General features: G+C 45.2%; 6 protein-coding genes across 6 annotated transcripts; 3 read left to right on the top strand and 3 right to left on the bottom strand.

Moving 5' to 3' along the window:
• Positions 1–1971: 1971 nt before the first annotated feature.
• Positions 1972–4292, top strand: AOL_s00054g290 (uncharacterized protein; the record flags this gene model as incomplete). Its single annotated transcript, XM_011121606.1, has 9 exons — positions 1972–2229; positions 2350–2458; positions 2570–2709; positions 2779–2812; positions 2910–3005; positions 3136–3407; positions 3481–3756; positions 3847–3998; positions 4091–4292. The coding sequence occupies 9 exons, from the start codon at positions 1972–1974 to the stop codon at positions 4290–4292; spliced, it is 1539 nt and encodes a 512-aa protein (XP_011119908.1).
• A 2457-nt stretch (positions 4293–6749) lies between these two features.
• Positions 6750–9955, bottom strand: AOL_s00054g289 (uncharacterized protein; the record flags this gene model as incomplete). Its single annotated transcript, XM_011121605.1, has 4 exons — positions 6750–7962; positions 8053–8165; positions 8238–8253; positions 8331–9955. 4 exons carry the CDS (start codon positions 9953–9955, stop codon positions 6750–6752), a joined length of 2967 nt encoding a protein of 988 aa, XP_011119907.1.
• A 1160-nt stretch (positions 9956–11115) lies between these two features.
• Positions 11116–12098, bottom strand: AOL_s00054g288 (uncharacterized protein; the record flags this gene model as incomplete). Its single annotated transcript, XM_011121604.1, has 2 exons — positions 11116–11720; positions 11798–12098. 2 exons carry the CDS (start codon positions 12096–12098, stop codon positions 11116–11118), a joined length of 906 nt encoding a protein of 301 aa, XP_011119906.1.
• A 1227-nt stretch (positions 12099–13325) lies between these two features.
• Positions 13326–14662, bottom strand: AOL_s00054g287 (uncharacterized protein; the record flags this gene model as incomplete). Its single annotated transcript, XM_011121603.1, has 3 exons — positions 13326–14340; positions 14406–14496; positions 14554–14662. The coding sequence occupies 3 exons, from the start codon at positions 14660–14662 to the stop codon at positions 13326–13328; spliced, it is 1215 nt and encodes a 404-aa protein (XP_011119905.1).
• Positions 14663–16451: 1789 nt separating this feature from the next.
• Positions 16452–18181, top strand: AOL_s00054g286 (uncharacterized protein; the record flags this gene model as incomplete). Its single annotated transcript, XM_011121602.1, has 2 exons — positions 16452–17966; positions 18095–18181. 2 exons carry the CDS (start codon positions 16452–16454, stop codon positions 18179–18181), a joined length of 1602 nt encoding a protein of 533 aa, XP_011119904.1.
• Positions 18182–21896: 3715 nt separating this feature from the next.
• On the top strand, positions 21897–24405 carry AOL_s00054g285 (uncharacterized protein; the record flags this gene model as incomplete). The annotated part of the gene is made up of 5 exons (XM_011121601.1): positions 21897–22191; positions 22264–22275; positions 22357–22644; positions 22700–23866; positions 23924–24405. 5 exons carry the CDS (start codon positions 21897–21899, stop codon positions 24403–24405), a joined length of 2244 nt encoding a protein of 747 aa, XP_011119903.1.
• Positions 24406–24419: the final 14 nt, after the last annotated feature.

Below are 24419 nucleotides of genomic sequence, written 5' to 3'. Positions count from 1 at the left end.
TCACTTTTTATAAATTTCGAGAGGTTCAGTATTTTGCTCCTCGGGTTTTTCTAAAACTGTAGCACTAGAAACCCCACATGCTCCTGTGTTCTACCACACAAAAGGTTCTTGGATTGGCTTTAAATCTTGGTAGAGTAAAATTCTTAAGAATGAGTAATTATGTCTCAATTGTATAGAAGAATTCCTTCATATGGAATGTTGGCAGTTCAGTTGAATAATCAAAAATTTGGAAGCAAACCGGTTGATCGATTGGGCTGTGGTGATAAATCATGACGGGCCGGATTCGCGAATAGTGCCATAACTACTAGTTATCTGCATGAATAACCAACATTCGGAAAAGCAAGGCGGCGGAATGCAGATTTTTGGATTTGAGAAAAGGCAAGGAGGCCTCAGAGCATGGTATTACCTGGCTCTTGCATGGTTCAAGGTTTATTCCTACCTTTGAGGAACCATACTACTTACGTTTCTGAACAGATATCGGGCTGCAATCCCACCAAATGCTGAGAATATTCGAGTTTACATTGTTAAAATGGCCTCGGGAAATGAGCTTCTGGTCATTGTTCAAGTTAAATATTGTTTTGATTTGCAGTACGCGGTTTAGCTTGCGATGATGTACCATAAATTCGCTGATTGTATATTACTTATATATAGAGAGAGTATTCTCCGGTATATTGGTATTGCTACGAGGAGAGTTTTTCGGAAAGCCTCATCATTCCCACCCGATATATCGATATATTTATCCCACGTGCGCAGATAAATCGATAGTTTATTTTGTTCCTTTCCTCTACCCTGGTGGAAATACTTAAGAAGAGTATATTCCAGGCGATCGATAACACTAATTTATATTATCGATATCGTTGCATCGTTTTGGAGTGTATATTTATCTAATTTCCTCTGCACTTCTTGCTAATAGACAGCGTACCAATATAATACATGCCTTGTAAGTCAAATTGCTATTTCTTCTGGTCTAAATAAATAAAAGGATAGAGAAATTGGGTTCTCAGAAATATTTCGGGTACGAAGGTTAAAATAAACATATTGGTGTCGTTCGCGCATTCTATGGATTCCTATCAAAAGTACTGTGGTATGCGGGAGCCAAAACGCAGAACCGCAACCGGCCTAGGCCTTGGGCTGGTGCGCGGCGTGACCTATCCCCTAGCCTTATTCCGATATCTGTTTACGGACTGATTTGAACTTCGGCGTGTATTGTGTATTTTCTCAGTGGTCTTTATCTGCACCTCCAGGCCGCTGACATCTCGTATCTAGGGGTCGAATACATATATAATACAATCTACATTGAACGCTAGTTTCGGCCGATCGAGCATAACTAAGACAGCTGTCCGCTCAGATTTGAATTTCATCTTTTTAGTCTACCGTTGATTCATCTTGATCTTATCGTCACTGGTAAATTCTTAAGGAATTCAGCCTCCGTCAATCCCTAGCGTGGTCACGGCAAAGGTATTCCTATTGTCGGCTCAACGATATATATTATAAACCGACGTTGCTCATGAGCCCAGCCCAGCTCGATCCGAGTAAACCTTCTTCATAAGGTACGCTACCCTCGTACAGATCAAGCATCGGGGCTGAATTTCCGATCACGAAGGTACATCATAACTTGTCGCCTAGACTAGAAATTGATAAAACGGCACAAGGGTGAGGGCTTCCGATTGGTTAAGTAGCTGCGGGCGAGAACCATCGAAATAACACTGTCGCTATCTGCCATCTTACGAACTCGAGCCCTTGGGCGCATATTACAATCGGCGAAGAATTCGGGTGCAGAAGTGATTGATTAATCGCATATATTACGCCAACCCCCCTCCTTAAACAACATCTTCAACTGCTCTATAGATCTAACGTCAATTACTATCGCCCTAATTCGAACTAGACCATTCTTCCCGAAGCTCTTTTATATAACCGCGCGAAATATCAATATAACTTTTTTTTAGGGCACAGAAACATAAATAAACGGCAATGGAGCTTATATCTCACAATGTTCCGGACCAATACCTAGATTTGAAAAGCGAGCCCTCGACACGACTTGCATCTTCTCCTACCCATGACCCAAGATCAGGCGACGCTGCTTTAGCTTTTATTCGCCAACAGCGGGCCCTTCACAACGATGCAGCGCCCGTCAACGAAAAAGAACTCTTAAAAAAGATAGACTACAAAATAGTGCCGATTATGTTCGCTTGCTATACAATGCAATTCATTGACAAAGTGAATATAAATGTAAGACTCCTCCTGATGTTTGTTAACGTTCCACGGTTTGCAAACCGCCAGCATGGGAGGGAGGTTAACTCTCACCGGAAACATATTAACATAATGTCTTTTGTTTTGCGGGTGCCATAGTATGCTGCCGTCATGGGTCTAAACCAAGATCTCCGCTTAAAAGGAAATGATTTCTCATGGTGTGCCACTGCCTTTTTCATAGCCTTTTTACTTGCCGAAATACCCACAGGTGAGTTTTTGTGATACACTACGGATGAGCTCGCTTATCTTGCTCTCTGGATGGCCAGAAGATCGATAGGAATCAAGATTGCATTCAAGCTAACACTGATTCTCGACCTAGGCATCATTTTACAAAAACTTCCAACGGCAAAATACTTGGGATTTAGCGTCATCATGTGGGGTATCACAACCGCTTGTACCGCCGCCTGTCATGATTTCACCGGACTATTGATAGTCAGAATTTTTCTCGGTGCTTTTGAAGTAAGCTCGCTGCCCTTGATATCCCAAAGTCTCGAACAATTGATATTCATCAGGAGCAAACTTTGATAGGCGGCAATTGCCCCTTGTTTAATTCTCATTACCAGTAGGTGCTTTCCAGCCTTCGTCAGGAACTTACAATACGTCAAGCCATAGGACTTGATATCGCGAAGACTAGTTCTGACCAAGATTCCGGAACTTAGGCATGTGGTACACAAAGTCGGAACAAGTCCCCCGCATGAGCTTGTGGTACAGCGGGCTTGGTATTGGCCAAATATTTGGGGGTCTAGTTTCTTACGGTATGTTGTCATTTCTGCCTTAAATATGGAGTTGGGTATTGGAATTTACTGTTATTTTCTTTTTCTTTTCGCAGAAAGGATTTTATTTTATTTTTATGGCTATTTGATTAACCAAAAATTGGTGACAAAGGCTTCCAACACGTTGAGAGCAGTTTTGCGAGCTGGCGGGTCATGTTTCTTGCGCTGGGTGGTGTAACCATAGCCATCGGAATATGGACCCTCTGGAAGCTGCCTGATACACCCATGAGTTCTACATGGCTTACGGAGCAAGAACGGCTAGCGGTTCTTGAAAAGGTGGAAAAAAATCAAACCGGGGTTAGCAGCACAGAGTTTAAACCGAATCAGCTTAAGGAGGTCTTCATAGATCCGCAGATATGGGCACTTATTTTATTTACAATTCTGGTATGGCTTATTCGTGATGAGTAGTACGACAGATATGCTGCGAAAAAATGCTGATGAATCATATTGCTTTTAGATCTCGATCTCTTCAGGTGTGATTACGACATACTCAGCTACTGTAATCCGAAGTTTTGGGTACACACCTAGGCTTACGGCTCTCCTCAATATGCCGTCAGGGGTTGTGTCAATCCTGTCTACTGTGTTATCTGGAATTATTGTTGGAAGAAGTTCCACGAGATCTCTATGGATTGCTGGTTTGTGTATTCCCGGGATAGTGGGAGGTTCCCTTATGTCCTTTTTGTCCGATAGCCAAAAAGCGGGAAACCTTATTGGGATTTATTTGGTAAACGCCGTACGTGCAAAAATTCAGCCTCTCTTCCAATATCTTCCAAGTTGGTGAATGCAGCTATCGTATCTGCATATTGATCGAATTCTTTCGCAGATCACCGCAACTCTTATTTTAGTCTACACCTGGCTCGCGGCAAACGTCGCCGGTCACACAAAACGCATCGCCGCAAGTGTGGTAGTGTCTGGGAGTTTCTCGATCGGAAGTATTATTGGTCCTATGACATTTCAGGCCAAGGACGCTCCTGGGTAAGCTTTTATTTGCCGTTCGTGTGTAAAGTTCTAATCGTCTGAGAGGATGGCTGATCGGTTCTTATATATCGATATCGCGATATCTACAGGTACTTTCCCGCGAAAGTTACAGTTCTAGCAACTCAAGGAGCTGCTGCAATAGTAGCGCTGGCTCTTCGATTCTACTACAATTTCGAGAACCGCCGCCGAGATCGTATCGAAAGAGAAAATGCAGGAGAAGATAAGAGCGAAACCATGAGTAACGCTGAATGGATGAACCGTATGCCCATAAAGATAACCAAATTTATTTAAAACTCAAGCACCAAATACTGACAGGCCTATTTGCTCCTAAGTCACGGACTGGGAAAATACGACGTTTAGATACGTTCTATAGATACGATTAATGGGACAAGATGCGACTATATGTCTGGACCCACTTGAGCAATTCAGCAAAATGGGATAGCAGGAGGCATTTAAGCTGACTAAGGATCGACAGGAATATTTCGGTCCAACCTCAAGTATTAAAGCTCGTGAGCTATTTATGTGTCCCAAACAATACCGTTTTGTGTGTCTGGGCTGGATGTTGGCCATTTTCCTTTTAATCCTCTTGGGGAATCAATTATTTTTGTGTGTAAGAAGATCTAATTGTTCAGTCCGTTGACCACAGCCAGTAATATTGAATTTGGTATCCCATCCAAAAATGTTCCTGGCGATAATCGAAATCGTGGGGCGTGTGGGATCAGTAATCTCCACAGCGCGCATAGTTTACACCATGAGGTGGAGACATCTGCAATTCTGTTAATGAATCTTTTTTTGGAAATATTTGCAGGCTTTTTGCTCCTAGAGACCCTATCAAATATTGTGGTCGCGTATTCTTACTCCTTTCCTGGGAAGTAGCCGCAACTCCACTGTGCGCAGTCGATCCCCTCGTCCTACTGCATGAACCAATAAGCAGTCTCATCGAAGAATTTCGCTGTCAAATTCCAGCATAATGGTGCATTGAACCGCAACGGGAAATGTCTCAAGCGGCTGGAAGCGAATCCCAGTCATTCGACCCACTTGCATGGATGCAAATGGCGGTGTCCTTTCTTGTGGGACAAGAGCGTTACTGCGACATCCCTAATTCTCGACGCAGCGGAAAATGGCCATTAATTGCAAAGCGCTAGAGCCTCGAACTCTAGAGCTCTAAAACCTCGTTAGATAATATTCGAATCTGGGATCTCAAGTCAAATGAAGAGATAGCATATAGGAATAAAGATTCGTGATTTGGTCCAGGGCACGTAGATATCGATACGGCACCGAAAAAGACGTATTTTAAGCTTAAATTCACAAAAACCGATCGGTTGCAGACAAAGATTTGTTTTCATAGTATGCCCTGTTCTGGCTAGCCGCCCGGGTCCTTGGACTTCTTGGCCGTGCTTCATCATCATACTTTTTCTGTATCGCTGTGGCACAGTTGATAGCCCTTGTTGTATTTTTTGGTGTGTTGTAGGGATATCGTTCAATGCAGCAAAGTTGACGATGACCGTACGGCCGTCCCGTAACATTAACTATGAGAACCTGTGCCAGTAGCAAAATGTATAAGTACTTTAACACCGCAGCCTTCTTTTGTGTTTGAGAGGAATCCCTCTAGAATAGAACTCGGATTTTCTGCTTTGCTCTTGCGGATACTCGGGACATTGCATTGCGGTTGACACGCTCCTTACTTTTCGGCCCCGGCTCAACAGTCCTTCCCGATCTTGTCGCAAGACAGTCGCTTCGGCCCACCGTTACACAGATCCTCCCACTAGTCACAACACATTTGCTTCAACCCTTCAAGTTCACGTTAAATGACCGCTTGGATCGATATCTACCGAATCCGCGGCCTTTCGAATTTTGAAATATTTTTATTTTTAATAATACCTTGACGACGTCATCCTATTCGATATTCGCGGTCACCCAGGCGGATAAAGAAAACATATAAATCAGGTCCAAGCACCAGTTGTTTTCGCGGTAACAAGTCTAAACGTACGACAATATGGCGCCTACCCTTCTCATCCGCCAGGAGTCTTTCGAAATTCCTCCAGAACTAAATGCGGGCGATGTTGGGCGCACTGTTGGGTACTTCGCTCAATCAGATGGCCTACCTTATGTTTCCAAGCTACCATTTATTGAGAGTTTAATGGGATGGTTTGGAGGATCACTATTGTTTATGGGGTTCGTGATTTTTGGGTTGGCATACTCAAAGCAGATTTTGAGGAAATAAGGAGATACCTACCTAGCTAGCTGTGCTAGCAAAGTCTCATTAGGATTAAAATTAATTTTGGGTTTGGCAACTTTCTATAGTTTAGTCGTGGTTTATGTACTTGGATTCGTATGTATTTACTTTGACTATATTTGAATAGGGAATTGGGTCGCTTCTCTTGTAATGGAGTATCGGGGTTCAATCCTATGTCGATGATAGATGATATGAGGGATTTTATTATGCGAGCATCATGATGAAGACGATATTCAGAAATTGAGATTGAAAGATTCCCTATTCAGGCCTGGGAAGATTATTGTACAATAGATATAGAAATGCCCAGCGCGCCTAAATTGAAACAATTTATCGATTTTGCTCTCACCTTTTGACGGTTCGATAGCCAGAGTTTCCCTTGCAAACCCTGCCAAGTATGAAACCTACCCTGTCAAACCTTTAGTTGCCAGGCTATTTTTATATCGTGGCATCCAAGTATCATGGCAACTGTTTTTGTTTTGTTTAGGGAACTGGGGAGGATTGAGAGCCCAGACCTAAACCATAACCCAGCCCTCTGACAAGCCATCTGGTTTCTTTTGCAGGAGCCTCATTTCCGAATCCTTGACAGATGTCGTCAAAACCCATTTCCCTGCGCCAATTCTCTTCAGTGGTTGTCCCAACATCATTACTTCGCCTTCACAATTGCCCGGCAGCACAATTTCTATGACCATCTTTTGACCGTCACTTTCATACTTCCAATTACACGCAACAATCCCTTTGGGGCTATTGTAAACCATCTCTGACCAGGTGATCCCATGTTCAAGGTTCGGAATAGGATTGAATATGAAAGTCAGTCCTCCATCTTTGCCTTCTAGGTACTGCATCTTTATTCCGCCCACGGTTTCAAAGATCCATTTACCAACGCTGCCGTAGGCGTAATGATTTAAACTTGTCATTCCCGACGTATTGACCCTTCCATCAGGTTTTACCGCATCCCAGCGCTCCCATATAGTTGTAGCGCCCATAGTAACTGGGTATAACCAAGAAGGAGGCGTTCGTGGGCCTAAAAGAACCTTATATGCTAAGGATATGGACCCAAGGTTTTCCTCAAGTGGCAAGGGTGATGAAGGCGACGCGCATATAGCATGCAAAAGCTCAGGTGTTCCAGCAAAGCCTGTAGAAAGATGATAATTGTTGTTTATAGCGAGGTGGTGAAGCCGGTTGATCGCTGGCTTGATGAGGTCTTCTGGGAGAAGGCCAAAGTTTAAGGCAAGGGAGTGTGCAGTTTGAGTATCTTGAGTTAGTATTTTTGGGGGCTCGGTTGCTCCGAAGCTAGTAGCTAATCTTGCGGCGGCGGGAAGGATATATTTTGACTGCCATTTTGATGTTAGATTAAGCGTTGCAGCTTCCCACTCGCGGATGCCATCTTGGTCTTGGAGGACAACCGCGATTTTCCAGAGAGTCTTGGTGATATTACACAGCCAAGTATTAGCGACGAACATCGGATGAGTCGCTGGCAGATCTGGGCGTTCTGGTGGGGCCGTAGGATCGAGCCAGTCTCCAAACTGAAAGGTAGGCGCCCATAACCCTGTTCTAGAGTCCTTTGGAATCCCTTTTGTATGATAATCTACCATTGAACTGTAAAGCTCTCTCAGAAGGCTCGAGTCTCCATATGTTTGATAGAGATACCAAGGCAAAGTAACCAACACATCTTGCCAAAGGGCAGTCGGTCTATGCGAACCAGGCATATGAAGCGCATTTGGAGAACTTTGCACGGCGAAGGCAGTTAGATATGCATAGTATTTGTATGATGTTCTCATAAAACAAACTTTTTGCGTACTTGGTGAAATCACTTACACTAGAGGAGGACAGTTTCTACCACCTATTTTTTGGCCATCGACCAGTCCTTGCAACCACGAACGTAAAAATGTTTGGCAATCAAATATGTAAATTGCCGTTGGCCCGAATGCCTATAATTCGATTGTCACATTAGAACCCAGCTTCCCCGTTCAGCAAGTGAGCAATATATTTTCATGACCCACGTTGATATCACCCGTCCTAGAAACAAACAATATTAGCCCTACTAATACCATAGTACTTGGTGAATATGCGCATCGGATTTATATAGCACTTACCATCCTAGTCTTTCGTCCCGTTGGGGACAGTCTGTGCATATGGATAAAAAGTTTGCTCGGGCACTCCATCGAATGTTCTCCACCAGTCTGTTCAGTTCCTTATGGCTACTGTTGAATTTGAGCAGGCCAGTTGGAAGGTTGCTACCATAGACTTTCGCCGTGACTTCCAACCCCTCAATCCAAGGGTCTACCTGGACGTAACGGAAACCATGGAAAGTAAATTGCGGCTCCCATTCTTCAACACCGGAACCGTTGAATATGTAAGAGTCAGTAGCCTTTGCCTCCCGCAAGAGCCCGGTACAAGGTGTTCCGTCGGGCTCTAGTAGTTCAACGTGCACTAGGGTGACTCTAGTACCGGAGGGAGCAGACCCCTTAATGTATAGTCTTCCGGCAGTATTCTGCCCGAAATCGAGAATCTTTTTCCCTGTAGGGGACGTGATATACTTTTGCACAGAAAGCAGTTCCGTGCATGTAATAGGCGGCGCTATGGAGGCCTGAAGAGCTGGGGTGGAGTATCCGGTTTGCCAAAAATCCGTCATGACTTTTACGTCTTCCCAAATAGCCGTCCCGTCTTCGATGTCAATGCGAGAATCATATTGCTCTCCATCATAGATCTCCGTCTGCTGGATTGGACACCTCCTCGTGCATTTCCATCCAGTCGATCTACTAGGGCCCGTTTTAACTATTTCTCTACCACCTCCTGGCTTAAAAATCTCGATTATAGATAGGAACCCCGTTTCCGCCCCGAATATACCCCGTCTCGCCTCGCCGCCGCTAGACAGACGGCCGCGGTACCAGCCGTCAGCCACAAAAACGGTAACAACGTTCCTGCCTGGTAAAAAGTAGTTGGACACGTCGTATGTTTGGTAAGAGATCCGTAGTTTGTACTCTGTCCAACCCGGGTCCATAGTGCTTTGGCTGATAGCCCTCCCGTTAATGAAGATTTTATAAACTCCAAAAGCGGTTACATGGAGTCGAGCAGTATTTAAAACTTCAACGTCGAATGAGTTTCGAAAAACGGAAACAGGTTTTGGCTTCTCCCAACCGTCAAAATCCCATGGTGTGGAGATGGGCTCCACTCCATTCGCCCTTTTACTCCAAGTTTCGAAGCCACCGATAAGTCCGCCTTCAAAAGTCAAAACGGATGTTGTCATCACCGTGTCAGATGCTGCATGATCTAACTTCCCTAGCTCTTCCGCTAAGTCTAGTGGTGATGCATCTCCTATCCGTGGTGCATCACCCTCTAGAGTACCGAACTCCCAACCATTGCCGAGTTTTAGATCGAAATATTCGCGCTTATCATGCCGAGTGAGAACCCCTACGACCGAAAGCTCATATACTCGTCCTGGCTCGACTTTTGGAAACGCTTTCGGCCATGGGATATTCTCGCTGCGCGAGGCTCTTGGGCCTAGGATACTAACCGGCCGAAGCGAGTGGTCTTCAGGTGTATCGCCTATACCCCAACTACGGAGTGATAGTACGTATGTTTGCTGCCACCAACCGTGTGAAGAGTGCGGCGATGAATAGGACCAGGAAACCGGAGGTGCCGGGTCGTCGACTCCCAAGAGATTCGAAGTATTTGAGAGTCGGAGATTGGTTATCTCGAGCGGTTGTCGGTCCGCCATGTTGTCGCTGGCTAAAGTCTTCACTTGAGCTTTGCTTAATTAAAATACCGATGTTCGCGACAGCCCTTCCAGGTCTGGGTACGAGACAAGCGACAGCCTTTGATTTATCCTAACTCTTTTTCGAACAGACAAATTTTCAGAACTATAAATTTTGACAAAGTCTAACAAGCCGGGCCATCTACAGCTAATCTCAGGCGTTATTCGCTTAGAACAGTGACGTCGGACAGGCTAGCTTTGGAGATCCGAATTCGAAACAGTTGTTGATAATTGATAACGAGCTGGTGTTAATAAAATTGTGGATGGAAATACGGTGCATGTCCAGGAGGAATCGATAAGTGGACGTGACGATTCTCAGGCTGGATTGATTCGATCGCGGAGATCTTTGTTTTGGATTAATGCGGGGATTTGTGCAACATCGTATCGATCTAAAATCCAACATGTTGACAGGAACAAGCACAGCAATAGCGACTCAGCCGCCTTGATCGAGTCTCAACCCGGACACATGCACCTTGAGCAAAGTGGGCCCAAAGGTTCGTGCGAAGTCGATCCGAAGTCTACTTACGCTAGTGCAGTTGAGCAACCAGAAATTAAAAGCTAAGCAGCCTAGCCACTGATTATTGAGTGTATACTTTCGAGCACCTGGACTCAATTCAATTGATCAATCCCATTAATATTGCATTGCTCGAGATATCTCTACCTAAAAGCTCTCTTGTATATACGTATATAAAAGTACGTACACCGTTTACAATTGATAATATTAATACAAAGTACGACCGAGCGCGAGCGCTACAACTTAAGGCGGCGCTAAGGCTGAAGCTTGGTATCACCTGTCGACATGTCCACGCATTCCCTCGTTAGTACATCGTGGTGTTGTATTTGTTGTCTACAACGCGGTTTGGAACATGGAACTGAAACCCGGATCCAGACCATGATTCGATGTTTCTAGAAGGTATCTTTGCTCCTCACCTTTGGTGGGTTTATTTCTAGGTTCTAATTTATGAGAGCAATATGAGTGGCGAAGGGGCTAAATAGCTTCTCATGCACCAAAAGTATTATTTATGTAACCAAGAATCTATATAATCTACTAGTATGGGAAATGTAATCTAGTTTAAATCTGAAGTAAAATCCGTTTTACGAATTCACTAGGCTGGAATGCTGCACTAGAGTACTTCACGTTGAAGATTTGTCGTGTACCAGTGGGTTTGGTCGGTTACAACCTTGATACTAACTGCTCCCCAGAACCCATGTAAGGAGATATCCCGCCCGAATTCTCCAATCTGGTTATGCCAGTCGTTCTCATTTTGAAATAATTCATCCCTTTCCACATCATCCCATTTTTGTTCCTCCTCGGCCTCAGCTCTTGATAATTCTTTGGAAATATTCTTAATATGCTGCATCCCACGCCATGCCGAAGCCTTGTGCCAATTTGTAGCTGTATCAATATCGAATTGAGTTTCATCCGTGTATTTTTCTTTCAACGGAGGGCGGAGCTCTTCTGGAAGATCCGTGCCAGGTAGCTGGATCTCTTCGAGGGTTTCGGGCCTAAGTTTCATCTCCGGATCTGTCATCTTCAGTTTAAAGGTTACAAGGTTATGTCCTTCTTCGGCCGCTCCATTTTTAGGGTCCTCCCAAGGCCTATTCCATGGGCTCCCAAGCTCGAGATCTCTTTCATCGGTAAAGTCCCCCAGTTGGAGCTCGAGAGGTACGCCTTGACAAAAGTACTCATTGAAAACTAATATTCCATCAAGGAAGTACGGATATGAAGCTAAATCGTGGATTGGGGTCTCAGAGTTAGCATATAAATATATTATGCATGGTAGGCTGACGTCGGTTAGCTCTTACGATTTACCCTAGTAGGGTTATACGTGATTTGTTCGAGTAGCCAGTCATCCCCAGACTCTTCCAGATTCATACATCCATCATCCATCCATTCAGTCGAAGTATCCGTCCAGCGCTGTACGCTAACGTCAACTGTCATATCATCTTCAGTAACCTCGTAATCGTGCTCGAGGAGCATGTCGTCCGGTGGTGCCTTCTGTACCTGCTTAGTAGTGATCCGACGGGCACTGACATTCGGCACGTCAATGAGCAATGCCCACAATATAGCCAGCGCGATTTTTAAAGATAAGCTGCAAGCCTTCATTTTGGCTTCTCATCGTCGGTACACTGCCGCCAAAAGTCCTGCAGGTTCGTTCTCAACAATAGAAGTTTGAGGCTGTGGTCCCACATGGGTTCCACGTTTGGATTCTGCGCAAACTAGCGCTTATTTATCTTATCGTTAGAGCATCCATTTTCACGATGGAAAATCGCTAAATGGCTCAATATCGATCACGATGAAGCGAAACTAACGTTGGCATCCACTAGTCTCCACAGGATATACGTATTCTGATACAGGCAAATTTAAAATTGGTTCTTTGATTATAGAAAATACAACCTGAATGTGAGAAAATAACCCGATTTAGGGAAGAAAACCATTGACGGAATACCATACACTGCTCGAAGTTTGGTTCGGAGGCATTTAGTTCCAAGCCTAACATATCTACCTCTAACTAGTATCGATATCCACAGCTACAAGCGCGCCCCACAGTACTTGGTCTGATCAACATGCACGCCAGGATAGCCTCCACGAAAAGCCGGAGTTATACTAAATGTTGACTCGGCGAGACACTATCGTGGGGGGTCTTAGAGTATCAAGTAACTTTAGTGTAAGGTTGCAGTTCCGACCGCTAAAAGCTTTGAGCACCTTAACCAATCAATTGCTCAAGCGCGCGCGCGCGTGGCCAACTGTGTGTATACGTGTAAAAAAAAATAATCTCAAAAATGTCTCCAGGCCGATATCTAGCTGGCTTGGTGTCAGGAATAGTAAAGTGAGGCTCAAGGGCATAAATTGGTACCTGGTACCTGGTACTCATCTAAATTCATTTGCACCCTAAGTTTCCCATCTTGTTGGCAAATTCCCGCACCTGGTAAAATACTCCAACGGTATACGGGGTCCCGAGCGTGCCAAGATATGTAGTAAAGCGGGTCGCATACGCGTATGGCAGAACGCCGGACAACTTGAGAATAAGATATGAAATGGGGAACTCACGGTCCACCTTTTTACGATTGAATACATTTCAGAAACACCTAAGAAACCATAGCTCCTACGCTTGGCTCACGAAGATTCTGAAAAAAGTGTAATGGTAATAATATTGCTACACTAGACCCGTCATCTGCGATCATAGCAGCCTCGTTTTGCTTTCATATATATTACTAGACTGAGGTGATTTCCGCCCCCAAGGAAGTTCAGGTTATTGTACGAATCTAGGAACCTTCAAGGAAAATAAAACTATAAATTATATTACTAAATGACGTTGCGACTGTGTTCTAATTATGCTCTAACTTTTCGACCTAATGAACGTCGTCCCTTCCAAGAAGTCCAGATTGGAACATCGTTGGGATCATGCCAGCCATCGCAAAGGGGCCCCGTATTCCCGGCACAGTGATTGGTAGTTATTGCTTTCGCGAAGACTTCCCATTCACCACTAGGAAGAGCACCACTCCTCAGTAAAAGCTCTGTTTTCTCGGTATTATCGGCATGGTATGTCATCTTTGTATAGGTCGTTCCAGCAACAGTACAACTGCAATGAAGATCGTTATTGGAATCCCAGTTGCAGTATACTTCCTGCCCCGTAATAGAGGGTGAAGCACCGGGGAAAGAGTCTATGAACATAGAGCCCGTGGGTGCTTGGTAGACTTCACCGGTGTCGGTATCCACGTATGTCGGTGTGCAATAATGGTACCACCTCCCACCTTCATCCACATTGGGATAATATACCTTCCCGTCAGGTTGACGAATGCTTGAACCCCCACGTCCACCCCAGATTTCCCAAACACCGTAGGTCATATCTATGTACAACGCCGTTTGGCTTGGTTCGAAGATTTCGCGGGGGAAGCCTTCGTCAGCACTAGTGACAGCAACCGCGAAAGCAGTGTACTGCACATTCACGACTGTCGTTGTAGGTTCAACTACAGTTTGCGTCACATCCTCTGTTGCAGCGGTATCGGAAGCAGTGACATAGTCGGTTGTAGTTACAAGCTCTATGACTGTTGTGGTCGAGGCAACGGTAGCCACACTTGGGAAGATTCCGTAGCAGGAGCAAGCGCTGGCATACCGCGCGCCGCTAGTGCATACAGAGGCATATGTTGGTATAGGACTCTCGGCCAAGGTTCTCGCAGCAATGGCACGGGCATTGACGGTACTAAAGGGGTCGGGATATGTCTGAGTGACAAGCACAGTACTATCGTGGTTGGTTTCTGTCACAACCGCATAGGAAGTTTCATAAACAATCTCTCTGGTCTCCGTTGTGATAGTCGTGCCCACCGTCGATGTTTCAGAAACAGTACTTATCAAAACGAGCGTTAGAAACGTCCCTAAAGAGAGGGGGAAAACAAAAACGGAGCGACTTACACAACGGACTGAGCTGTCACAGTTGACCAAACATAGTTTGAGCATTCCGTCGAAACCTGGGCGTAGCTTTTACTCCCGAAACCCCTCAATGCTACACAAGAAGTTAGATTGCTAAACAAAACATAGCGATGACTTCGGATATGCTTACCTCTCAGGCAATTATCAGCGTAGCATGCTGTGGGATTGGGAGTAGCAGTAACCGTCTGCGCGATTGACGCGCAAAATGCGGCGCCTACTAAAGTACGAACTGATGGCATGGCTGAATAACGACCGAAGACCGCAGCTGCTAGTTGAAGAAGAACTCAGAAAGATCAAGGACACCACGATGCCCTTTTATCTTGAATTTTCGAGCCCATTGCCACGGGATTCGGGCAGTGAGGCACAGCTGCTTCCGCTTTCCTCTGGGGCTGAAGTGGACCCAGGCAAGAATTGATGGCGAGAAAATTAGATTTTCTGCACAGGTGTGATGTGTCAATGGGCATATGTCAACCTTTTTGTGCATGGCGGGAAACCGTCAAATCTCCAAATTACCCGTCTTGTGGAGGAATCCGACGGTTGAGTTCAGCGACACCACTCTAGATACCCTGTAGATATACTGGCGTGCATTCGCCAAGAGATTAATGTCATGACACCAAGCCAGCGCGGTGAAAGCGAAAGCCGCATTCCGTATTTCCATTGAATCAAAAAGAAAACAAAAAACGGATTCAAAAAGTGGAAGGCCATGATTTTGGAAATACTTGTAGAAGGACGAAAGCACTGCGAAGAAATAGCCCATGAAGAATCGTTACTATACAGTGTCTAGTCAAGAAACTCAGAATCTTCCGACTATAAATATTTAAATATGGAGTCGGGCTCGCTAGTTGACCGTTAACCGAACCGGCCAACCCGTTATTTACTTAAGGGGTTGGCTGCAACCAATTCTGAGAATCCCGGCTAATAGCAACTGCTGTTATCATAAAATATTCGAAAATCGAGCCGAACCATGGAGCTAAGCCCTTTTGTGGACGTTGGGTATTGAAACAAGGAACGAATTCTCGCATCTATTTAATTTGTGGTCTGGGTACGGGCATATAAGCAGCGTCTACAAGGCCCGTCATTGATCAACATACGTTTTTTACATTAAATTTCTAGTCCCGTACTTGCGAGCTTTCACACCAACGTTCCGTGATTCATAACTTGTGGGCTTATTTCGCTATCAGAACTGAAGACTACTGCTTATTACCGCCTCTATGTACGTAAATACATGTCAGTAGCTAACTAGTACTAATGAACTCGAATTTGGCTGCCATTAATTTGAAGTCGATGCAATGCGCGCGCTGCTAAATTATAAAGTCGGAACCATCCCAGGCTCGGAGCGGATCAATTTGTGAAGCGCTTGAACTTGACCGACCGGACCGATCACGATATTGACCCAACTTGGAACCAATTTTCGAAAGTCCCTGTTTAAAACCATGGTGTCCGATTAGCCCGAAGCTAAATTAACCTTTGTCAGTGGTTGTTATAACGTTACGTCCGGCCGGTTCGGTTATAAGTCAGTTCGCCGATAAACAACACGATATCATTGTTGCATTTTTCAATGCTATCATATTAAGAGATATCGTGACACTCGATCGAGATATTAATAACGTGTTCCAACGTCGAACGCGATCAGGCGAAAATCAAAAGGGCTTAGCCGTTTAAAGTAGTAAGTTCCTTCGGGCTGTAACTCCGTAGAGTCTATCTAAATGCCTTAGCTTGCTTAAATTCTTGTATTTCCAATGTTTGTACCTCTAATCTAGTTAGCTAGAGCACCGCCACCAAACCCTCGGGACAAAATTACCAAACTAGGTAATAAAGACCACAGCTAAACCTTAACCCCCATTGCAAGCTATCGAGGAGGATTTTATATATAGATAGAAATGCTTCTCAGAACAAAAAAATTAGCATTAGCAATCGAATCGGTTTCATAATGTTATATTAAGGCCCCCCCAACGCCCCACCAGATACTTCGCGATATCTATCACAATAATTGTTCATCCTCAACTTATACATAATTGCAATACTAGAATGGCATATCAGGTCGATTATAATGCCTATAGGACCTATCAAAGCGATTGTGGGGCGAAGTTTAATGACACGGCGCAATTACAAAACCAAACCGCCCTTTACGACGAAAACTCCGAGTACATCTGCGATATTTGCAAATCTCATAATTTCTCTGGCATGGTATACCACTGCAGTACATGTCTTAATGGAGACTTCGACATGTGCGAATCTTGCCGAGCTCAAGGTCGCAATTGCTTTTGTGTTCGTAGCGGAAATATAACCCCCCTGCGTATCATCCCTGGGAAAGGTCGAAAATACGGTACTATAGCTGGAACGGGAACGAATATAGATCCAGAAGATCTTGCAGGCACGACATTATCGGATCTGCTGCCTCTTAATATTACCTTAAACGACCCTCTCGAAAATCCGGAACTATTGCCTTATTACCAACGCTTCGCCGCATATACGGATACGCACCGAAACCCCCCATATAACACATTCTTGTGCACTAGTACCCATGAATACGAAACATGGGAGAACGAATCGTATAAGCCCCAAAGGGCGTTTTACGAACAGAAAATTGCCGACTTCAATGAAATCGTGAACGAAGCGAGACACTTTGCGCAGTATAATGCTAGATCTGGAATTAAAGGATGGGAATATCAAACTCCGGACGGAGAGCTGGTGGATACCCTGGACTTTGTAATACACTTAGCTATTAAACTGGAAGAAACCTATAAGGACTTATCCGATCTAGTTGATGAGATGAACAAGCAGTGGGCGGCAAAAGAAATTTATGAGGCACAAAGGAATGGAAACCATCAACATGTGAGCGTATGCGAGGGATGGTTTTCGAAGGTGGCAAGAGAGGAAGCGGTCAACTACCTCAGGTCAAAATACGAGCGACTGACTGAGACTCTAAAAGATCTGGAGATAGCTGTCAAAAAGGCTCAAGCGCTCGAGAAGTATGCTTGTGATATTGTTATTGCTAAAGCATCAGCGGAGGTGGACGTGATAAAATCAAAAGGCCAATTCCAGTCGACACACGAAGAAAGAACGAAAGCCACCGACACTTTAAAACATCACTACGATATACGACAGAAATTAGAGGAGCGACTACTGAGGTTTAGAAGAGTACACATAAATTCTTATCTAGCTTACCGGCTATCGGAATCCCCAGAAAATGAAATAGCGGCCAAATCCGAATGTGAAACTTCACTAAATGGAGCCACACGAATAGAGGAGGAAGCGATACGAAGTATTTCGGAAGAATACGATATCAGAGTTACCAAATCGCTGCTGCCTGCTATATCAAGTGTCTCCGCAATGGTACCCGCTTTGCCGCAATATTATTCAGCACCAGCGAGCCAAACCAGTATCCAACCACCGCCTTTGCCGCCACAAGATGGTAGTGCCAGCACAACTTTTCAGACTTCCAACGGTTCGGCACCCACTAGTACGACGGTCTCAGGGAATCCACCGAAATTTCAGATGCCGTTATCATACTATAGCAATATGCTAACTCAGCAGCATGTGGTATGTACCCTCCCAAGCTATCCCTGAAGCAAATGTGGGGTAACTAGCCGGCACATTCGCTGCTGCCTGTTTTTGCCATGTTGTTTCATTATCCTAGATACCATACTAACAACCGAGTATCTTACCAGACAACTATGAACATTATCAACAATATCGCTGGAGGAAATACAACATACAGTGTTATAAATCCGATTACCGGGTTGAAATACTGGTGACATATCGGATGGAAGCGTGGACAATAGCGCGATATCAAATCTAGATATCTATAGAAAATTTATGGTCCTACTAGACTTATTAGGATACCATTAGATACCCTGTACATATATTACTATATTAATAACGATTTGATAAACAGCTTCAGCAAACAGAATTCAAGGTAATCCAGGCAAGTTGCTCGACTAGTGGACCGTATGCTTGCTATCACAATCTAGATGCAAAGATCCTTTGATGGGTATCCTAGTTTAATGGCAATCGCTGTAGGCGAATACCCATTATAGATTAGATTTAAGCTTTCTTGAACAAATATGATGCTGCATCGGCAGTGAAGGATCAGAATAGAATTAAGACAGTTGATGGGTTGAGACAATCGTTGGATTAGACCATACCATGCGGACGGTTAAGACCGGGTATGAACTCGCCATGCGCATTGATGCATCAACTGTGATAATAATCTAGCTACCACACCTCGGAACCCGAGCTTGTGGCAATTTGCCCATGGGCTATATGATGATCACATCAAACACAGACGGTACGAAAGCATTCCCTAGTGGAGAAGAATGGAAAGATAACACCTGATTTTTGACTCCTGTCGGAACCCAGGTCTAGCGTGAGGGGTGAAGATTCAGCTGGACACAGAATGTGTCGAGTAGTTTGGGTGGCCATACTCAACATCACCTTATCCACGGATTGCTAAAGCAGCCTGTTCATTCTTACACTATTAAGAAATTTCACTCCCGTAATGATTTCATAATCATCACTTCTGATGTGGCGCCCAGTCCGAGATGGACCTTCCCAATTTCGTAATCGGTACGGGGAAGGTCAATATCAGCCGTGCATCCGGTACTTATACATGATTTAAGTTCAGCGTACGTTACTCCATAAAGCTCGAGCTCCTGGGGCTAGACCAAACGTCACGTTCCTACGAAAAAAAAATAAAAAAAAATAAAAAAAAAATCTGTGTATAGAATACGAGAGTCTTGGCTAAAATACTGGCATGTATCGAGGTTGCTTCCGAGTCTTAGCATAAGCCAAATGGCTTAGTATAAGCTGGGGGTCTAAGCTGGGAATGCTATGAGACTATACTAAGTTGAGGTGATTTTATAGGTTCTGTTCGATTCATGTCTCTGCACTGACAGACTGGGTTATCGGGAAATCTCATAATATGACTTCTTAAGAGCCAGTGTCTAAGATCAAGCCGCCCTGGATCTCTCGAGGTAAGTAATGCTTGAATTCCGCCAAGTGGGGGGTTGTATGAGGTATGGTCGACTAAACGGAGCTTATCTTTTCCTTGCAAAACTTGTATACCGATATGAAGCCATTTATCCATACCTAGTCGAACTCAAGCTTCGGGCGCCAATGCAATAACTCGAAGATTTGGGTCTTTAGGCAGCCGCTTCGCAAGGGTAACATTGCATGGTTATGGTGGTATATAAAAACGTTCTAAACTTGAAATTCGGCTTAAATACCGAATAAATTCGAAGAGCAAAGGCAAGGTGTCAGAATAAGGTAAGACCCACTTAGTGCGGCCGAAAAAAAAGAACTACATGCACTACGGGTCGACTCCTGGACCACGCGACAGGATACTGGACCGGCGGGAAAAGCTTGCAAGGGTAGGTGGGTTTGTGTACTGCGTATGCACGGAGTACAGGTAAAGCTGATCATACTAGCAGAGGGCGATCGCTGGTGATAGGAACGCAAGATAGTGAGGCAATTCTAACGACCCACCAAACAACGTCTACCTGTGGAGACCTAATCGAATACGATGTTGCAAAGCTAGTAACGCCATCGTTCCGAAGATTAAGCCATGAATATCAAATCACGAGCCAAGTCGTGTTGTGTTGCAAAGATGGAGTAAGCTGCTTGTGGTTTGATGTTGACTGGCCTCAAGATTAGGCAGCAGCCTAACTGTGGAGATCGGTTCTGGTATCGGTTGGTGTTAATCCAACTGGAAACAGGATAAGTTGAAGTCGCAGGGTTGATCATAGGCGACATTTAGTTCAAGAGCTGGTGTTCTGCAAGTGATTGGAGGGACTATTTGATCTTCTCGCACATTAGACATATTTCTTTTCTGATGGAGATGCCCGATGGTTTGTCTTCAGAAAATGCTTTGCAGATGTCTCCCGACTTGGCGCATGCGGTGGCTTGCGCCGAAGCTTTACATGAGGCTCGTTTAATCTCGTGGCAGGCGGGGGAGCTGGCTGGGTTAGCGTCGGGCCATCGAATGTTCTTTTCTATTTCGTGGCTCCGAGGGCTTGCTCGCCACTTTTGCCCGTAACGGGAAGTTGCGAACTTCAATGACATGTACATGTACATGTAAATGCCACTAAAAAAGCCGAGGTTTTGAATGTCGCTCTGGCGCTGGTCGACAGCACATAGAACTCAAGATGTTGATCAGAAGAGTACTATTGATGAATTACCTAAGAATCATACCGTTCTCTATGATTTGGCCTTCATATCCCGTATGAACAGACCCGAGACGCCTGCCTCTCGCGCCACTCTATTTCTTTTTTTTCTAAAAATTTATTTTGAAAGCTCTATCACATGCCTTTCAAAGTAGTAGTGAGGACCCGCTAGATTGGATATCGCGAATGTTCTTTCTCGAACCCTCGAACTTAAATCAAAAGAGAAAGTAACAAAGCACGTTATTGTCCCTGGAGCTGGCGTTTTCTCCTCTCGGTACCGGCTGGCTGACAAGTTTCCCGCGGTAAAGGGTCCCGTTAATGAGCATCGAGTGAGCAGCTAGTTGTGGCGTTGCAGGATATCGGAAAGACTCTCACAGTTGGAAACATTGTTTGGATCAGATGTCTCTCCATTGAAAAAGTTTAAAAAACCTTTTCAAGACAACCAGGGCCACAATGGGTCAACAGTCTCGTGAGACCAGTGGAATTGAAGAACAGGCTTTTTCTTATCTGGCCAGTCACGGGAGATCGATGCTGCAAATATCAGGCAAGTCATCTTGGCGATATTGACGTATGTTTGATGGAGTTCTTGATTTCCAGCGTTGGCCGCAAGTAGAGTACATTTTTCCATATGGAATGCTTCGACTCGAAGGAATAAATCCCACCACACCATAAACCTCCAAAGCACGGAACGTCCTGATCTGGAAGGTGGTGGTTTTCGCATTTTCTGTGGATACGGTACCCACATTTATTTGGTGCGCTAAGATGGCTCGGGAACCCATGTATTAATTTTAGTGCAGGGTAATCGATAGCGGCGAAAAATAGCCAGGAGCGGAGGTTTAGGGCGCGAGCGACAATCATTCTCATCGCGAAATGGTCATCTGCAACCAACCAAATGGCGGCCCCCAATCCTCAAGCCCGAGGTATCGATTTTGTTTCTGTGTTCTGATGCCTGGTCGTTTTGCCTCGCACATACCCCGCCGATAGCTGTCATATGAATTCGAATTTTGACCGCTCGTTCTGGTACCTTTGATAGCGAATGCAGGGGTGAGATTTGGAGGTATGTCTGATTACTCGGTGCCACCATCCACCATCCTATTTTCGATGGGAGATAGGCATAGAATACACCTCTTCTCGAACCTTGTTCTACGCGGGGAGTCTTGTCCGGGGCACCTTCGAGGAGAGACAAGAGAAGAAGGGAGAAACATAAAACGATGCTGTTCGCCATGCGAGAAAATTTTCTGATCCTCTTGTTCTGAGCTGACAATTGTGCTTTCCCTTTCCAATTACTTCGTATAGGACATCGCCAGTCATGTCGGAAAAGCAGGTCGAAGATATCGAGGCAAGCCGCCTACCAACCACCTATTCGGGTCCGGCCATTGATGGTACCGTCAATGAGCCTACCATTGAGAAGCGCGACTCGATCGTGCCGTCAGAGGGTGTACCGGATGACCTCAAAGAAGAACTTGAGCAGGCTCACATTGATGTCTATGCTCCCTTTCCAATCGACGAAAATGCAAAAGAAGAAGGAAATATCCTGACCATCCGAGCGTTGTTTGTGGGATGTGTTCTGGGTGCTTTGGTCAATGCTAGCAATGTTTATCTTGGTGAGTTTGGTCGTAACGTTATCCAACGCCACCACAACACGGTTAGACTAACGGCCCGCTGCAATATCATAGGTCTTAAGACAGGTACGGTTGACTATTTTCTGGATGGCTACGACGATTCCGATATTACGGATTGGATTGATAAGTTCTAACGGTTTTGCTTAGGATGGACTTTTACCGCCAACATGTTGGGAGCTTTGGGTGGCTTCGCCATTATCAAGCTCATCTCTCTCACCAAGATCCCATGGATTGGTGGCTACTTCGGACCTATGGAGAACAATATCGTTCAGACAACTGCTACAGCTGCCGGTGGTCTCGGAACGATCTTCGTTTCCGCTGTTCCTGCCCTGTATCAGATGAATCTCCTTTCCAAGAATCCCGCCGACGACTACTGGAAGCTCATTTCCTTTACTGCCGTCTCAGCCTACTTCGGATTTACATTCGCTGTTCCATGTAAGAACACTGTCATCGATTTATATTTCAAGATAGTCGCTCACATGACGTGCAGTACGAAAGTTTTTCATTATCCACATCGCCCGTGAACTAAATTTGGTTTACCCAACTGCCTCTGCCACTGCTTTAACGATTCGCAGCATGCACTTGAGTACCGGTGGACTTGAAAGTGCTAAGAAGAGAATTAAGGGTCTTTCTATTGCCTTTATCTTTGCCTTTATCCAGAGGGTTGTTTCACAGTATGCCATTGGTATCCTCTGGGACTGGCACATATTCTGGTGGGTCTACACCTGGGGTGGCAAGGGTGCCATTGCTCTGGTCAATTGGGGTTGGTACCTTGAATGGACTCCTGCCTTCATCGGTAGCGGTATGCTCGTCGGTCTCAACGCTGCCTACTCTTTCCTCGCTGGCTCCATCATTGCTTGGGGTATCATCGGACCAACCCTTGTAGCATACGATGCTGCCTTCTGCCAACGGGCATCTGAAAATTACCCTGACATGTGGAATTGCAACGGGCTTCGTCTCGCCGATCCTAAGAACGCACCTTCTCCACGTTACTGGATGATTTGGCCCGGTGTCCTTCTCATGATGGCCGTCAGTTTTGCCGAACTCGCAGTGAACTATAAGATCATCGGAAAGGCTTTTGGCGCTGCCACAACCATGGGAGCCAAGCGCTTGAATTCACTCATAGAACGCCACGGAAAGTCTAACAAATTCATTGCCAAGATCGCAGCGAGGCCAATTTCTGGTGATACCATGCAAGACCCTTCGCCCAAAGAAGACCAGGTGCCAACATGGATGTGGGGTATTGGATGTGTCGGTGTCATCATTCTCACCTGTGTCGTCCTTGGCCTCCAATATCAATTCCCAGTTGGTTATTCCATCTTATCTCTTATTCTGGGATTATTCTTCGCTTTACTCGCTATCCAATGCACTGGAGCTACCGATATCACTCCTATCACCACTGTCTCCAAGGCTTCGCAGCTCATTATGGGCGGTGTCACTAAAGGCCAAGGAACTGCTATGCACACCGCTCAGCTTTACAACTTAATGTCCGGTGCTGTTGCTGCTGGTGCAGCCTCTCAGTCTACCGATCTGGTAAACGACTTCAAAGTCGGCTTCCTACTCAGGACTCCACCACGTGTTCAGTGGTATGCTCAGGGTGTTGGCTCCTTCGTCAGCATCTGGCTTGCTCCTTCGATCTTCGTCCTCTTCACCAAAGGTAAGATACTAATATATTCACCACCAAGGTAGCTGTACTAATAGTTTCATTTTGTAGCTTATCCGTGTATTGTCGACCTTGAGCTCTCGGACTCCTGCGATTTCCTAGCTCCATCAGTCTCTGCATGGCGCGCGGTCGCGGTCGCCATGACTGACCCGAGCTTCCCCATCCCTACCTCGTCCGGAATTTTCGCCATCGTCATTTCCATAGTTGGTGTTCTTGTTGTCATCGGTCGACACTACCTCAACTCGACTGGCCACACCAAGGCTGCGAAATTCATGCCAAACATGATGGTCCTCGGTCTCGGCTTCTTGCTGCCACAGACACAATATTCCACTGCTATGTGCATTGGCGCTACCATCGCCTACCTCTGGCAAAAGAAATGGCCTCTTGGGTTCGAGATTTATTGTTTCAGCATTGCAGCTGGTCTGATTGCTGGTGAGGGTATTGGAGGTGTCATTAACGCTCTTTTCCAAGTCGTCAACATCTCCGGCAACACCCTTGGAACCAACGTTGGCTGCCCTGATCATTCTTGTTAAACGGACTCTCCAAA

This window comes from Orbilia oligospora (genome assembly GCF_000225545.1).
Source record: "Orbilia oligospora ATCC 24927 unplaced genomic scaffold scaffold00054, whole genome shotgun sequence".
NCBI classification, from domain to species: Eukaryota; Fungi; Ascomycota; class Orbiliomycetes; order Orbiliales; family Orbiliaceae; genus Orbilia; species Orbilia oligospora.
The sequence above is the reverse complement of the archived record's forward strand: the minus strand, read 5'-3'. Positions and strand labels throughout refer to the sequence as shown.